Raw genomic sequence first — 16,886 nt, forward strand, 5'->3', positions numbered from 1 at the left:
CTGGTACCCACCATTCCTTATCTACTTTTATATCAATGCATTATTAAGTGTGATATATAAAAATCACAAATATTTCAGATCATATACTCACAAACAAAACCAAAAGCATGAATACAATACGTTCATTGGAACCCAAGTGTTTAACGAGCACTGCTTTCAACCAAAGTACTAATACCTGCCCTAGAATTAATAACAAATTAATAAGAAATACGCAGATTTATTTACCTCCAACAGTTTGAAATTTAAAAATGTATGTAAGCAATTTGTTATGAGTAATGATTAATTTTTAGATGTTGTTATGTTGTAATTTGTGCGTCTACATTAATTATGTATCGAATCCTACTCTGAGTACGAGAACACTCTCTTCTAGAGGGGTGCTACAATGTTGCAAATTTACAATTTCTTTGTATTGTATTTATCTGGCAATAAACTTTATTATTATTATTATTATTATTATTATTATTATTATTATTATTATTATTATTATTATTATTATTATTATTTGAAATTAATCTTTCCAAATCCATTATACGCGTCGAAATGACGAGCAGTAGGCGTTTAGCACTTGGGGAAGTTCTACGGACGCATGCGCAGTAAAGATATTTAGGTGGTTGGTAGCTGGAAAAATGAGGTGATTCATTCTACGAGCTAACAGGCGACGTAGCAGTCTACCGACCAGGGCTCGTCTTGCACGTCTCCATTGCTTAACGTTCGGGCATTCCTTCCGACTAGGTAACTGCTCAGGCTACCAACTACCAACCAGGCTCCGTCTTGCACGTACCCTAAGGCCCAGCACTGCTATCTGTTTCGGTCTATTGCGCTAACCCTCAAGCAAGTTGCATTCCTAAACCCACACCGGCTGACTTCACCTAGGTTTGCTGCGTTCCCAGGTTTCGAGCAGGCAACTCCCTTGATCCCTAAGCCAGCCCCCTTCGTGCGTCGCCAGCCGGCGATCGGGGAATGCTATGGAATGATGACGAAATGGTGAAATGGTGACGGAATGATGTAAATGCCTAATATGAGAAAAAAACAGGAGGCAGGGTCACGAATAGAGAATCGGTGGCGCCAAGTACAACCAATAAAGTCTCATTTCTCAAGCCACGTGATATAGTTTACAGAACCAGCAGTTGGAAATGCTTGCTCTTTAGTGATGAGAAAAATATTCAGATTAACAAAAGGGTGAAGTTTTACCACCTCCCACACCATCGTAACGTCACGCCAGTGGCGGTTCCTCGGAGGAGGGAAGGGAGGAACGTCCTCCTCACATTTTCCTTCTTTTGAAAGTAAATACCAAATGAAATATATGCCTTGAAATTCGAGGAAGATTCGATAATTTTTAAGTTCACAGCTATAAGAAAACCTCGGTTGATCGAATTTTAAACGACGCGCACTCATGTGCCGCTAGAAAACAGTGAGAAGGATGCGAGATTGTTTGTGTGGAGGAAAGTCAATCCATTCCTCCTTTACTGTAGTTAACACACATAGACAACAGCGCGCTAGCGGCCAGAGAAAGAAGCAGAGTTTTAAAGCAAGTAAATGAACGGAGAGGGAGGAGATCCTCCTCTGAATCAGCGCATGGGCGGGAAATAGAAACCGACTGATCTTGCAGCAAGCTCGCTACCGCTGCCATCTAACGATGCTGCATTCAACCAGACTATAACACATCTAGGAGGAGACACAATAAAAACAGTTTTAATGCAAAGCTATGAAAGACACCATATAAACTTTCTTAAAATTATAAATCAAAATTCATTGCACTTTATAATAAGCTACTATTCATGGTTTGAAACTTTCGAGGATATCTGGAAGTTGAAGTTGGATTTATATAAAACAAAGAGATACGTTAGTATCGCAGATCTTTTTGGCCCCTGAAATTCACTTCCATTCATTGTCTACTAGACAGGACTACAGCCAAGTTGTCAGTTTTGTACAAATATATTTGAAATTGAAAGTACTGCAAACTACATTATTTTTAACATAAAAAAATTAATCGGCCACCGGCAGCTTTGAACAGTAATGGTAGTATGACTTTACAAGAACTGACATTCTTCAAAAGCATGTGATACTGAACTTGTAAAATGTACATGTGGCGACATAGACCACATGGGTGGGTGCAGTGTTCTCGCTTTCCTAACAGATTATTTCTCATTCCCATTTCCGCGGTTCCGATTACGTGTTAGCAGCTGGTCTCTTCCAACACGTGTGATGCTGTAGTGTGGGCGAAAAATGCTGCGAGGTTGTGAATTTCCTTGTAATTGTTAATTTGTGCAATTATTCAACAACGAATGTAAGTGAAAACATATTATATTTTGGGCAATTTAGGAAACTCAGTTTACAAAAACAGATTATTGCTATACACCCCAACACTACCTGGTCTTACATGTATGCATGTAGGCTAATTTGTAGCATGTTTCTCTCAAGAAGGTGTCATTTTGAGCTGTTAACTTCTTTCCTCCTCTTAAGAAATATGCAGGGCCCGCCACTGCGTCACGCCTATACTTCTATTGGCTAGTGATGATAGTGATGTGATGACGTAGGCATACGGGCTAGAAATTAGTTCGCAGTTTCTTAAGAGATGTTCTTCGTGATTGATGATTTGGACGGAAGTGGAATGAGTTAAAATCATGAACCGAGATTCATGGCACGTGTAGGATGCATATACGGGTTACCACAATCTATTGTTTATAGTGGGCGCCAGCGATTTCGGCAAATGAATTTAGTTATTGTGAACTCGAGATCGAGTTCCTCACCGCTACAAGTTCGATTGTTATCTCTGTCGCAGCTGGAATGGGTAGGACATAAGAGTAAACATGCACGCCCGAGTATTCTATTGGACTCTGGACAGTCACCTCCAAAAACTAAACAAATATTACACGTACTGGGAGACATACTGTAAAATCATTGCGCACGAAAGTCGCTTGCGGCACGCTACAAATTATCCACTCGGACTATGCTGTGGTCAATTTGTATGTTTCATAACAATGATAGGCCTACTACTCTATATCCAACTAAAGATTGAAGTAGACGTAAACAAAACCGAAATGTATTACTCCGCAATCGCAAGCTAGCTACCAAAGCAGCCACCAGGGCGCATTATTTTCAGCAAGTGAGCACGCAGGGCAGCCACCGTCTGATATATTGCAGACATTTCAACATATTCATTGAACTAACCCGTAAAATGCTCACAGAGGGTTAATATTTATTATTTATCTACTGGGAATAGTGGACTTTCATTTTCTGTAGATTCGTGATTAAATGTTATTCTTTGAAGAGTGAAGAATTTCTTTAATTTTACAGAAATTTATATGAGGTTGACAACACTGAATCTCGCACTGTGTTATACCAGCTGTGCTGATGTGCTCTGTGAAGCTGCAAGTCACCTTGGGAGGGATTTAATGCCTATTACGCATGCGCGTTGCCATAATACACGTTACAATGATTTAACACGCAATGTCTGAAACTACTAATATAAACATGTTGTTTAAATTGTAAGAAAGTGTTCTTATAAGCATGTTTAATTCACTCGTATTCCATGTATATTATACATTTTATTATTTTAGAAGGAACTATTTTAATGTGAGGAAGAAGATGACAAGCATGAGTTTGTAGGTGTTGTGCGTCCAATAGCGAAGCAGGAACCATTATGCCACGTGCATTTATTTATATTTACTTCAATCTTTAGCTGGAAAGAGAGTAGCAGAGGAAAACGTTACCGCCATCTCATTCATGAAGGACAACAAATAGCTCGTCAACTGGCACTGTCAGCAAGGTCATTCGCCAGAACCGGTGGTTCCAACTGTAAAGTAGGCGGGATTGCGTTAGTCCGTATTGTTGTTTTTCATGCAACTACGTAAGCCACGATGCAACTATAACTGCGTCACAACCTAAGATAACCTGTACCTTTCGAATGTAATGCAGAGACTTGTCTCGCTCTTTCGTAATGCTACTACTCCCGTACGTGCATTTAAACATTAGACTATTAATATTATACTGAACAGAACACTAAGAGAGATCGGAATCTATGCTGTAGCATGGTGTACAATGCACAGAGGAATAGCATTAAGACGACTGCGTAATACAATTGTTTTAGTTGGCTATTTAATGACGCTGTATCGACTACTAGGTTACTTTATCGCCGAGTGATTGGTGATAGCGATATGGTATTTGGAGAGATGAGGCCGAGGACTTGCCATAGATTACCTGACATTTTCCTTACGGGTAGGAAAACCCAACCAGATAAATAATCAACCCAAGCGTGAATCGAACCCTTGCCCTATCGGAACTCCAGAGCGGCAGACAAGCGCCTTAGCCGACTGAGCTACGCCGGTGGCACGTAATAGGCTACAATTTGCATATAGTTATCAAATATTTATTTACCTCCATATCGTTCTTATGTGGAAAAATCGGACTAATCATTAACAAGGTATTATAAAATGCGTTATAGAATTCCATACATGTCTCATAGTAACTGAAACTAATTTCCATGTTAACAGACTGTACCGAACGCACGTGGACAGTTCCCGCGCTGCAATAATAAGACAAATCACGTTAGTATTTATTTATTTATTTAGTATTTATTTATTTATTTAACCTGGTAGAGATAAGGCCGTCAGGCCTTCTCTGCCCCTCTACCAGGAGATTCCAACTACAATATCAACAATAAAATTACAATTAGTATTAGATTTACAATTACAATTACAAATAACATTACAATTAGTATTAAATTTACAATTAGAATAAAATCAAAGTACGAAAAGATTATCTGAATAATTAAAGCTAGATAATTTATCATAGAGAAACAACGAATATTTTATATTTACTGAATTACAAATTAAATCTAGAATAAAAAATTTTATAGAGATGAAATTACTGAATATTGAAATATTTTGTGATAGATTAAAGAAACTATTTACAAGTAATCAATTACTGACCAAGTGCCTAGTAAGTTTTCGTTTGAATTCAATTTTATTTCGACAGTCCCTGATGCTAGCAGGTAGCGAATTCCAGAGTCTTGGCAGGGCTATTGTGAAAGAAGATGAGTATGAGGAGGTGCGATGGGATGGTATTGTTAGTATTGTTTCATGACGAGAGCGTGTGTTCAGATTATGGTGGGAAGAAAGGTAAGTGAAGCGAGACGACAGGTACGAAGGAATAGAAGAGTTCAAGATTTCGAAGAGAAAGAGAAGTGACTGTAAATATCTTTTCTTATCTAGTTTAAGCCAACCTATTGCTTCCAGGGATGGGGTAATATGATCATATTTACGAACATATCACAGCGGCATAATAGGCCCTACACTTCGCATCAAATGTTTCTTTACCTGAATATTTTTCTTATCTGGAGTATAGAAGTAGCCTCTGACGTTTAGGGTACGAACCGACCCACCTCAGTCCTCGCCTCTGCAGTATCTTCCGAATCAGCACTGTTAACGATCGTGGTGCCAATAATATTAAAATATACCCAACTTGTAACGAAGGTAATTTGGCTATTATAACCTAACAACACCGAGCGAGGTGGTTCAGACGGTAACGTTTAAGACTCTCATTCGGGAGGGCCCGGGGTCAAACCTCGTGGCCGGCCAATCGCACTGGAGTTTTTCATGGTTTCCCTCAGTCACAAAGACAAATGTCGGATTGGAAATTTACACAGCCTACCATGATTAATCACCGCCTCAGTCACAAATATCATAAACGTTAATCAAAATCTATCAGTTACGGTACATGAATACAAGCCTTCGATAATACACGGCAATAGAAACAGGATCTCAACAATGGTAAAAACGGCCTACTGACATACCCACAGACCATTACACGCGATATGACCGCAGATGTTAAAGCATGTATTAAAAACCTAACAACACACACTGGGATAAAGTTTCGTGTATTGCCTGCTCGTATTAATATGACTATTACATTTTTACTACGTCATACTACTTTTGACCAATAAAACGGTACGAAAGGACGTCTTTCAACCAATCATGGCTGCTTATCGCACAATTTTATCGCGTCCCTAGCATTTGTTTAATTTTATCGCTTCCCTGGCATTTGTTGTTTTTTTGTTTGCCAACATTTCAAACTGCACTGGCCTGGACGTCAAACAGACATAAAATTACAAACCACTCCAGTCGATGCACAGCAGTTTCAAATATGACTCGCATTGGCATTCAAGAACAAGAATGAATAAAGATCACTGGTCATATGTAGCTATGCATCTTCCCTGATATCTTATTTACAAATAAACGAAGAGCATCACTCGGAAATCCTGAATAAGTTGAGGGATACACCATGTACATCAACGAGTTCCACTTCTTTTACGCACACGTCCAATATAACATCAACTGAACCACCAACCACTAAAACATTCAAATTTGAAAATTGTACATTCAGTAATTGTTGCTTTTAAAATTATCCATGTTTATTTTTTATTTCATCATCGTTAATTAAAACTTTTTTTGTTTATTTCATCATCCCAAATTAAAACTTTTCTAACACTTGTTTATATTATGGAGTAACGGTTAGCGTGTCTAGCCGCGAAACCAGGTGGCCCGGGTTCGATTCCCGATTGGGGCAAGTTACCTGGTTGAGGTTTTCCCAGGGTTTTCTCTCAATCCAATATGAGCAAATGCTGGGTAACTATCGGTGTTGAATCCCGGACTCATTTCACTGGCATTATCATCTTCATCTCATTCAGACGCTAAATAACCTAAAATGTTGATAAAGCGTCGTAAAATAACCTACTAAAATAAAATAAGAAATGTTTATATTATTTAGGTTATGTTATAGGTTTTGCTATATGATATTATGGATAGTCACGTATCAGAGATTGTTTAATACTAAGATTTATTGAAAATCATCTGTCAAGTGACGTTGATTACTGGGATCCGGATAATTGAAGTGGAATATAACTGTTTTAATAAAAATGAAACTGAATCAACAAAGCCTTCTTGACCAGTAACCGTCCACACAGTTCAATGAAGATTCCATAGTTGGCACAACTGATAAGAAAACAGCTATTCATAACACACTATTGCCATCTATTAGCGTAATATTTATAATGATGAAATGGTACAAATTTGAAGACAGTTTTATATTTTCGTAAGTCAATTAATATTTTATTGTATTGGAGTACTTCGTTACTTCTAATCTTTATATACTTTCTTCGAATCGTGTAATCAATTAAAGCCCACTCGAGTTTTGATTTTGTCTAGATAAATCAAAACCTCTAGTGAGATTACTTTTGATAACTTGTAGGTTTTATTCAGTTTCTCGTTGCATAAAATCGTGTTACCACATAATACAATAAGATATTACTTAAGAACATTTAGCCGATTTGGTAACAGTAATATTAAAATAAACCCAACTTTTATAACAAGTTAATTTGGATATTATAACCTAAAAAAAACACACTTTAGTAAAGTTTCGTGTCTTGTGTAATTATGGTAAGTTTTAAGTTACATCCACTTGAAAATCTCCCGTTGCATTAAATCTTAGGACACTCAAGAATTGCAGAATCCTTCGAACAGAAATATCACCGCCGTCTCTTATCTTTAGCTCTTCAACCGACAATGTAATATAATAGTCATTTACAATGGTGTCCTTTGTGAATCTTTAACGTTTGCAAAAGTGCTCATCATCGCAAAATTATGGTGGATTTTCATTGTCTCTAAAATATCTTCTTGGCAAGCGAGGTTTATGTTCAATGGCATCTTCATTTCCAATAAAATTAAGAAAAATGATTAAATCGTCATTCAAAATAGCCACAATTTGTTTTTTGTTTTACAGCTGACTGAGATTATCCCAAGACCGCTCATTGGCAGTCTCAAGCAGTCTAAATTTATAAATGTGCATACGAATTGTACCGTTTTCTCCAGACCGGTCTCAAATGCGACTATGCATATGGGTTTTAATTTCGTTCGCAGCATCACTCATTTATCTGCCTTCTCACAGGCTATAACCTTAATGCACTAACAGAAGGATCTACCAAGAGTTAACCGTAATTTTAAAATTCATTTGCAGAACGAAAATTTGCTGCATTTGTTCGTATCAAATTTCTGCAAATTTAAAGGACAACTAAAATTCTTTCAATCACTTATCACAATACGCTGCTCTCTTAAATTGACTGGGCACAGAATTCGGAATTAAATCAATGGCTTTCCCAAAACACGCTATGAAATGTTTCACATAAAACAATTTTTTTCTTGAAAAGGAAGCAAAAATGAACAAAATTGAATAATTCTGAGGGAAAAATTGTTCCGGGGCCGGGTATCGAACCCGGGACCTTTGGTTAAACGTACCAACGCTCTCCCACTGAGCTACCCGGGAACTCTACCCGACACCGATCCAATTTTCCCTCTATATCCACAGACCTCAAGCAACCAACATTTGAGTGCACACTAACTCTGTGTGACTTTAAATTGTGGCTTTCTGTTACGTACAGTGATGTGTATTATGCAAATCAAGATTTCAGGTATAACTCCCTGTAAAGTTAATTTGAATAATTTCGAGGGAAAAATTGTTCCGGGGCCGGGTATCGAACCTGGGACCTTTGGTTAAACGTACCAACGCTCTCCCACTGAGCTACCCGGGAAGTCTACCCGACACCGATCCAATTTTTCCCTCTATATCCACAGACCTCAAAGTGGGCTGACAACCGTCAAGCAACCAACATTTGAGTGCACACTAACTCTGTGTGACTTCAAATTGTGGTTTTCTGTTACGTACAGTGACGTGTATTATGCAAATTAAGCTTTCAGGAATAACTCCCTGTAAAGTTAATTTGAATAATTTCGAGGGAAAAATTGTTCCGGTGCCGGTTATCGAACCCGGGACCTTTGGTTAAACGTACCAACGCTTTCCCACTGAGCTACCCGGGTGTCGGGTAGAGTTCCCGGGTAGCTCAGTGGGAGAGCGTTGGTACGTTTAACCAAAGGTCCCGGGTTCGATACCCGGCCCCGGAACAATTTTTCCCTCGAAATTATTCAAATTAACTTTACAGGGAGTTATTCCTGAAAGCTTAATTTGCATGAACAAAATTGTCTTTTGTCTGAAATTAATGACATTACTTGTGGTTCAACCTGTACGCTGAATATCAGCGTTCTCCTCTTTGAACACACACATGCAGCTAGTAATAAGTAAAGACCGTTTTCTTAGTCCAACAACTTTGGAATGAGTTTAAGTGTGCACATGGTATACATTATGCCACGTGTCCTTCAATAGACACCCTGCTTACAAACACAAGTAATGCGCGCTACAAAGTCATTATAAATCAGGTTTCTTACTCCTAAACAAGTACAGTTTGCTTCAGTTTAGCACTGTTTTTGATATTATACATTATTAGTTGAAATAAAGCTGCCTAAAACAAGTGGGAAAGTACAGAAGTGAGTAGAGGAGTTCGAAAGACAGTATGCCTGGATAAGTTGCGGCATAATTGTGTGTAATTTATGTAAGACTGTAATTTAAAAAAAAAAACCTAAATAATTTGTAATTGTTAGAAAGAAGTGAGTCTGACGATCTACCTTCAAATAGTAATTCAGTGCCTGCGGATGAATTTAGCAGAGATCTACTGTAGGACAACATTCAACACAGTTGAGGACAAGCACTTTAAATATTTTGTTGGAAAGTCCACTTGTACACAAGGGCAGTACCTATGTTACAGTTGTACCGGTGTTTTAAATTAAAATTTTACAACAAAAATTATCGTAATGTAGTCTTAAACATTAAATTAAGAGCGGTACCTATCAAACAATAACATTTTAAGTTGAAATTTTACATCAGAAATTGTTGTAAATTAGACAAATATTTAGAAACATGTTTATGATTATGGTGATCACTTTCACGTGTTAAATTTAAACTAAGATTATAAATACGCTTAAATATTTAATTAAGAGTAGTGCCTGTCAAGCAGTAACATTTTAATTTAAAAGTTCACAGCAAAGACTATGTGTCTTCTTCTGTAATACACAAGACAGCCCTGCTCTTGAAATCATTCTTATTTAAATAATAAGACCAGTAACAGAACAGCGCTGCTTGATAACCCACTATGACTGTATTTCGGCTTTGACTTACTAGAGGATGCGTAATTATTTTGTATATGAACGTAGCTGTGCTGTGACGTCACATATACTTCGAATTAGGCAATTTAATTCCAGCTTATAGGTAGCTGAATTACTAAGGCTACTCATTGCACAATCTCCGTACTCACTTAACTTCAAAGAATAGTGGATAAGATTCCGATCTCAGGTAATAAGAATTAGATATGAAATGATTTGTTCTACTTAACACTGTATAGTCCACACCTGTGGAGTAACGGTTAGCGCGTCTGGCCGCGAAACCAGGTGGACCGGGTTCGATTCCCGGTTGGGGCAAGTTACCTGGTTGTATCTTTTTCCGGGGGTTTCCTCAACTCAATATGAGCAAATGCTGGGTAACTTTCGGTGCTGGACCCCGGACTCATTTCACTGGCATTATCATCTTCATCTCATTCAGACGCTAAGTAACCTAAGATGTTGATAAAGCGTCGTAAAATAACGTACTAAACACTGTATAATTGACTCACGGTCGTGAAATAGCATAATAACTATTCCAGGCGAAATCGTCTTCGAGGAAGCAGATACTGTCGGTGAATATTTTCGAGTTTGTCAATGTAGTGTAGTAATTATATGTTTTTTCCTCCTGCACCTGAAAAAAAATGTAGATATTAATCACACAATGCCATATATATTGATTATAATCACACTATTAAAATATTCAAACATGTTGTACTATTATGTACTGAATTACGCAGAATCATACATAACTTAAATATATTACTTACCGGTACTCTATATTCGCAAGATCCCAATAGGGCTAATATTTTTTTAAAATATATTTATCCTTTGTGCAATCGATATTACTTTATGATGCCACATGGGGCAATGTTTCTAAATCCATAAGAAAGCTACAAAAATTACTACAAAAGCGTATAATCAAAATATGTCTAAAAATATATTGATTACTTCACTAACTTTCACGTATTATATATTACAGTACCCGTTTATAATAAATGTCAGTATTCCTTGTGAAGTACTATGCCAATAAAATAAATAAATAGAAGATGTCCCACTATCATTGTACAACCTAATGGTAATAATAATAATAATAATAATAATAATAATAATAATAATAATAATAATAATAATAATAATTACTTACTTACAAATGGCTTTTAAGGAACCCGAAGGTTCATTGCCGCCTTCACATAAGCCCGCCATCGGTCCCTATCCTGTGCAAGATTAATCCAATCTCTATCATCATATCCCACCTCCCTCAAATCCATTTAATATTATCCTCCTATCTACGTCTCGGCCTCCCTAAAGGTCTTTTTCCCTCCGGTCTCCCAACTAACACTCTATATGCATTTCTGGATTCGCCCATACGTGCTACATGCCCTGCCCATCTCAAACGTCAGGATTTAATGTTCCTAATTATGTCAGGTGAAGAGTACAATGCATGCAGTTCTGCGTTGTGTAACTTTCTCCATTCTCCCGTAATTGCATCCCGCTTAGCCCCAAATATTTTCCTAAGCACCTTATTCTCAAACACCCTTAACCTATGTTCCTCTCTCAGAGTGAGAGTCCAAGTTTCACAACCATACAGAAGAACCGGTAATATAACTGTTTTATAAATTCTAACTTTCAGATTTTTGGACAGCAGACTGGATGATAAAAGCTTCTCAACCCAATAATAACACGCATAATAATAATAATAATAATAATAATAATAATAATAATAATAATAATAATATGATTCAGAGGATGATGGAAACAATATCGAAACTATTCAATCAGGTAACATAACACCAAAATGTATAATGTTAACACCAGTCTTAGGAACTTCGTACCAAATAGTAATTGTACGTACCGAGAAATGTGAGACGTATCTGGTCGAGAATGTAGTTTGAGAACCCGAGGGCTGAGGTTTCCAAGCATTCGAATTCAGATAAGTCACTTAATTTTGCGGTTAGTGAATAACTTTTAGCAATACTTGAAAAAAATATAAAAAGTAGTAATAAATCAAAATTTCATTTCAAAATTTTGCAACAGATTCATTATTTCAAGTAACACATGACTTGGTTGCTATGTTACTTGTTTATGTGTTAGAATTTGGTTGTTGGGTTACTATTCTGTTGGGTGCTCCGTTATTTCCAACTCGTACTGTATTTCAGACCTGTCAAATTAGTGCTGTAAGTATTTCAGACCTGTTCAAGAATTGTTGCCATGGAATTTAAGAAATGAATTGTAAATTTTACTTCCACTGCCAAATACATAAATAATGAAGTTACATATCAAGTATTGCAAAAACGTTGTTTTCAGGATGAATGTAGCAGGCATATATTGTAGACTAGCCGTACCCGTGCTCTCCGCTGCACCCGTTAGAAATAAATATAAAGTAATTACATAATTAAAATAGGACATTTGATCCAGGGAACATTCGTGTTTGATAGAAGGATAAATCGTTTATTATGTTACTTAATTTAAATTGTATTAAAAAATTAAAATGCGATCATTTTGATCCAGAGACCACTCATTTGGTCATAAAAATTATTTTAGGAAATACAGGAAACGAATGCCTATCAAGTTTTCTGTGCATAAGAAGCTATTTTAATCTTACCTGTCCTCGATTCACTCATAAGTTACTGTAATAACATTATAGCATTATGTCCATCTAGAGAAACTACACTTTCCAATGGTAAATTAATAATTAATTATACAAATCGGTTAATTTAGCTTCCGATATTACTTCATACAAACACAGAAACATTCTCTGTAGGCTACCGTATGTTTCATAGCTTTCGATTGTTGTTGTCCAAGGCCCCTTATAGACGAAGTCATTTGTTTTTTATTTCATTACACCGCCTTAGATGGCGTTGTTATTGTAATTTTGAAACTCATTTATCTCATTAAATATCAGTCCTATAAAAATTTTGCATGGAATAAAACTTATCGGGAATTATTTTTAAAGAAACGTTTTTCATGTAATATTTTTCATGAAAATTAATAATAAGGGAGATATTTCGCTTTATTTAATTCAAGCCCCCTTATAACCCTCCTTCTCAATAAAATATTTTGAAAGCCATATAGGCTAAATTCTAAGTTACAACGAACTTACTTGATATTCCAATTTTCATATAAATCGTTTCAGCCATTATCGCGTGAAAAGGTAACAAACAGACAGACAGACAGACAGACATACAAACAAAAATTTCAAAAAAGCGATTTTCGGTTTCAGGGCGGTTAATTATATATGTTAGGACCAATTATTTTTGGAAAATAAAAAATTACCAGAAAAATTTCGGCTACAGATTTATTAGTAGTATAGATAATGTACATGGACTAGCATACTATACGCTGTTCATTTAAAGAACTCCTAGTGTATCCGCAACTATGGGTGGATGACTTAAGTTACTATATTACAATAATATGCACAGTAGAGCAGCAGTTTCATTACGTACTAACGTTCGCAGTGGAGTTGTACAATTTAACGATCGATTTTCAACGTGACAGAAGTTAAATCCCCCAATCGCGTGACGTTGAATGCAATAATTAAGAATTTTCTGGTAATCGCAGAAACAAATGAACAAACACTGTACTGGAAATCATGTAATGAGGAAATTTAATCTATAAAACGAATAGTAGTTCAGGAACACTGTGCTATGGAAAAACACGTGGAATACCCCTCTCTCTTTACAGGGGAAATGCAGGAATGAAGAGAAACCGTCTTCTTCAAAACCTGAGTCAAGTATACATAGGCATAATTATTTTCGATATATTATAATGTTGGTATGTTTGAATTTTCCTTCATACAATTGAGTTGTCTGTAACAATCCTTCTTCTTCTTCTTCTTCTTCTTCTTCTTCTTCTTCTTCTTCTTCTTCTTCTTCTTCAGTCCCTTCTGCTGCTAAGCGTCGGGTTCGCCTTTCTCCGTCCATTTCATCCATTTTTCCCGGTCTCTACACATTATCTTCATCTCTACCGTTATTTTTCCTTTCTGTTGACCTATTCTTTCTATTGTATCCTCCCATTTAATCCTTGGTCTTCCTCTTCTCTTTCTTCTTCCACTCTCATTTCCATCACCTGTTTAACCTTCCTTTCCTCTCCCATACGATATACATGCCCAAACCATTTCAACTGCCTTTCATTAATCACCTCTGTTAATGATTTTCTCATTTTAACTTCTTCTCTTGTCCTATCATTCCTTATCCTATCTCTTCTGGGGCCTGTTTCTCAAAAATACTAATTAGTAGTTCACCAGTTACTAGTTACCAGAGTATATTTCATCAGCTCTAGTAGATTCTGTTTCTCAAACTATTTTACCAGTCTATTAACTTGTGGCAATTTTTCACTAGTCACATGATCTTTTTCACTAGTCAGCTGATTGAGTTCATTTGTTTATAGCCATTGGTAGGTATTGTTATTTGAGGTTAGAAGGCTAAGTTGTTTGTGTTTTGGTTCTTACTTCTCTCTTTTCTTGAAATTCCATCAATTGAAAGCAAATTAACTACACTCAATATGATTAATGAATCAAAGGATATATTATTTGGTGCTTTTTCAAGCATAGTAACAAAAAATGATAAAGTAAACGAATGGACAAAAAAATTTGTAATATGTGAGGCTATGGAATTGATACCTCAGAACAAAGATTATGCATAGGCTACGTTAGGGACACTTACTGGCCCAACATTAAGAAAGCAACTTTGACGAGTACCAATTCAAGTTCACAGTATCATAATATGAACACATTATGTAGCTAGTGGGTCTACTGGCGACATGAATGCTACTTATGACTTGAAAAATTCGCTATTTTTTTTTTTGTTTTTTTTTTTTTTTGTTTTTTTTTTCAGTTTTACGTTTGATCTATTCGTAAATTAGTGTCGTTTTGTATTTAATTTGTAGGCTAAAGTTGACAATGTCAGAAGAACTGGCAGTGGAGGAGGAAAGCCAGCAAAAATTACTGCAGTAGATGAATTGGTATTAGATTATTAGGAAAAAATTCTGCATGTGTTGCTGGTCTAGGACAGAAAAACCAGATGGCATTGGAAAATAATCAACATCCCGATTTGTAGAGCCATTTGTATTTGAAGCTTTGCTGATAATGCATGACTTCTATTTGTTTGTCTTGTTATGACAGGTCCCACTATATTTAACGACTCTCCAAGCTTTTCAGCACTTTATTTAAACCATTCATTATATTTAAACAATGCTCCCATAAAGGAATAATAATTGTTCTTTCCCGATATAGTTTTAGCTCTTCTCACAACAACTTCTTTATTACTTCAATCGGAATCACTAAACCACATATTAAAAAATAACTACAATATTTTGTTTTGATTATCTGAGAAAGATTGCCACTGGTAACTGATAATATAGAAATCACCAGTCTTTAGAGTCTTGTAGGAATATTCCTGTGGAATACTAGTATAATCAACTAGATTAGCATTTTGAGAAACAGAATCTCTTAGGAACTGGTGAAATCGACCAATATTACTAGTCTGTGAGCTGGTAACTACTACTTTACCCTTGTAGTTTCTAGAAACACAGACTTGTAAAACAAACTATTATTACTACTGTACAGACTAGTATTACTAGTCCGTGAGTTTTGAGAAACAGGCCCCTGGTCTTTCCTACAGCTCTTCTAAGATATTGCATTTCCACTGCTGTTACTTTACTTCGATGTTTATCTAAGAGTGATAAGGTTTCGGTACTATATTGTATTATAGTTTAATTATTGAATTATATATCTGTTTTTTAGTCTTAGTGGTTATTTCTTTTTTCCCAACTATTGTATTACTTATTTGTTAGTATGCTGATGTTGCTTTCTTTACCCTCTTCAGTATTTCTTGATCTACTCTTCCATCACTAGTTATTATTGTTCCCAGATATTTAAAACTTTCCACTCTCTCCAGGTTTTGTCCTTCACATTCGATGTTAAATTCTACTCCCTGTCTATCTTCCCTAGAGATCCACATTACTTTACTCTTATTGACATTAATCCGCATCCCTTTTCTCAGTAACTCTTCGTTCCATTCCATCAGCATGTGTTGTAGCCTTTCAGGTGTTTCTGCTATTAATATTATATCATCACAATCACTCTACTGTTATCCATAAATGTAGAAATGACTGAAACCGTGGGTTATGTTGAATAATATTGTTCAGGTATATTCCCCAATCCGTAGAAGCCCCAATAATCAGTAAAGCAAAAATATGAAAAATATCCTTGAAAAGAATTTGCCTATGGGTTTTAATATCATGTGTTACATACGAGATGCACTATTAGAGTCATAAATATTGCATCATATTTCAGATTTTCTCCAGTCACGTCTTGTGACGTACAACGAATATTTTCCGCGTACGAATAGATTTTCTGAACACAAAAAAGAGTAATTCTTTTAATAAACTGAAAAATGTACGTTATTAATTATTGTAACAAGTCTAGAGACACACAACTATGCATTTGAGTGCTAATTTTTATACGTAAATTATTTTAGACTGACTATTACACTCTTACTACGTCATACTACTTTTGACCAATAAAACGGTACGAAAGGACGTATTTCAACCTATCATGGCTGCTTATCGCACAATTTTATCGCGTCCCTAGCATTTGTTTCTTTGTTTGCCAACATTTGAAACTGCGCTGGTCGACGTCAAAAAAAAATATATAAATATATATATATATATATATATATATATATATATATATATATATATAAAATTACAAGCCACTCCAGTCGATGCACAGCAGTTTCAAATATGACTCGCATTGGCATTCAAGAACAAGAATTAATAAAAATCACTGATCATACCTATGCATCTTCTGAAATCCGATTTACAAATAAATGAAGAGCACCATTC

At 36.0% G+C, this 16,886-nt stretch overlaps 1 protein-coding gene across 1 annotated transcript in view; it reads right to left on the reverse strand.

Moving 5' to 3' along the window:
- The window catches only part of LOC138692203 (uncharacterized), a 50,723-nt gene that overhangs the window by 22,656 nt on the left and 11,181 nt on the right, over window positions 1-16,886 (reverse strand). The window contains exon 3 of the mRNA XM_069815293.1: window positions 10,553-10,674. Coding sequence (XP_069671394.1) covers window positions 10,553-10,674 — 122 coding nt within the window. The remainder of the gene's footprint in view (window positions 1-10,552; window positions 10,675-16,886) is intronic.

This window comes from Periplaneta americana, chromosome 2 (genome assembly GCF_040183065.1).
Source record: "Periplaneta americana isolate PAMFEO1 chromosome 2, P.americana_PAMFEO1_priV1, whole genome shotgun sequence".
Classification (NCBI taxonomy): domain Eukaryota; kingdom Metazoa; phylum Arthropoda; class Insecta; order Blattodea; family Blattidae; genus Periplaneta; species Periplaneta americana.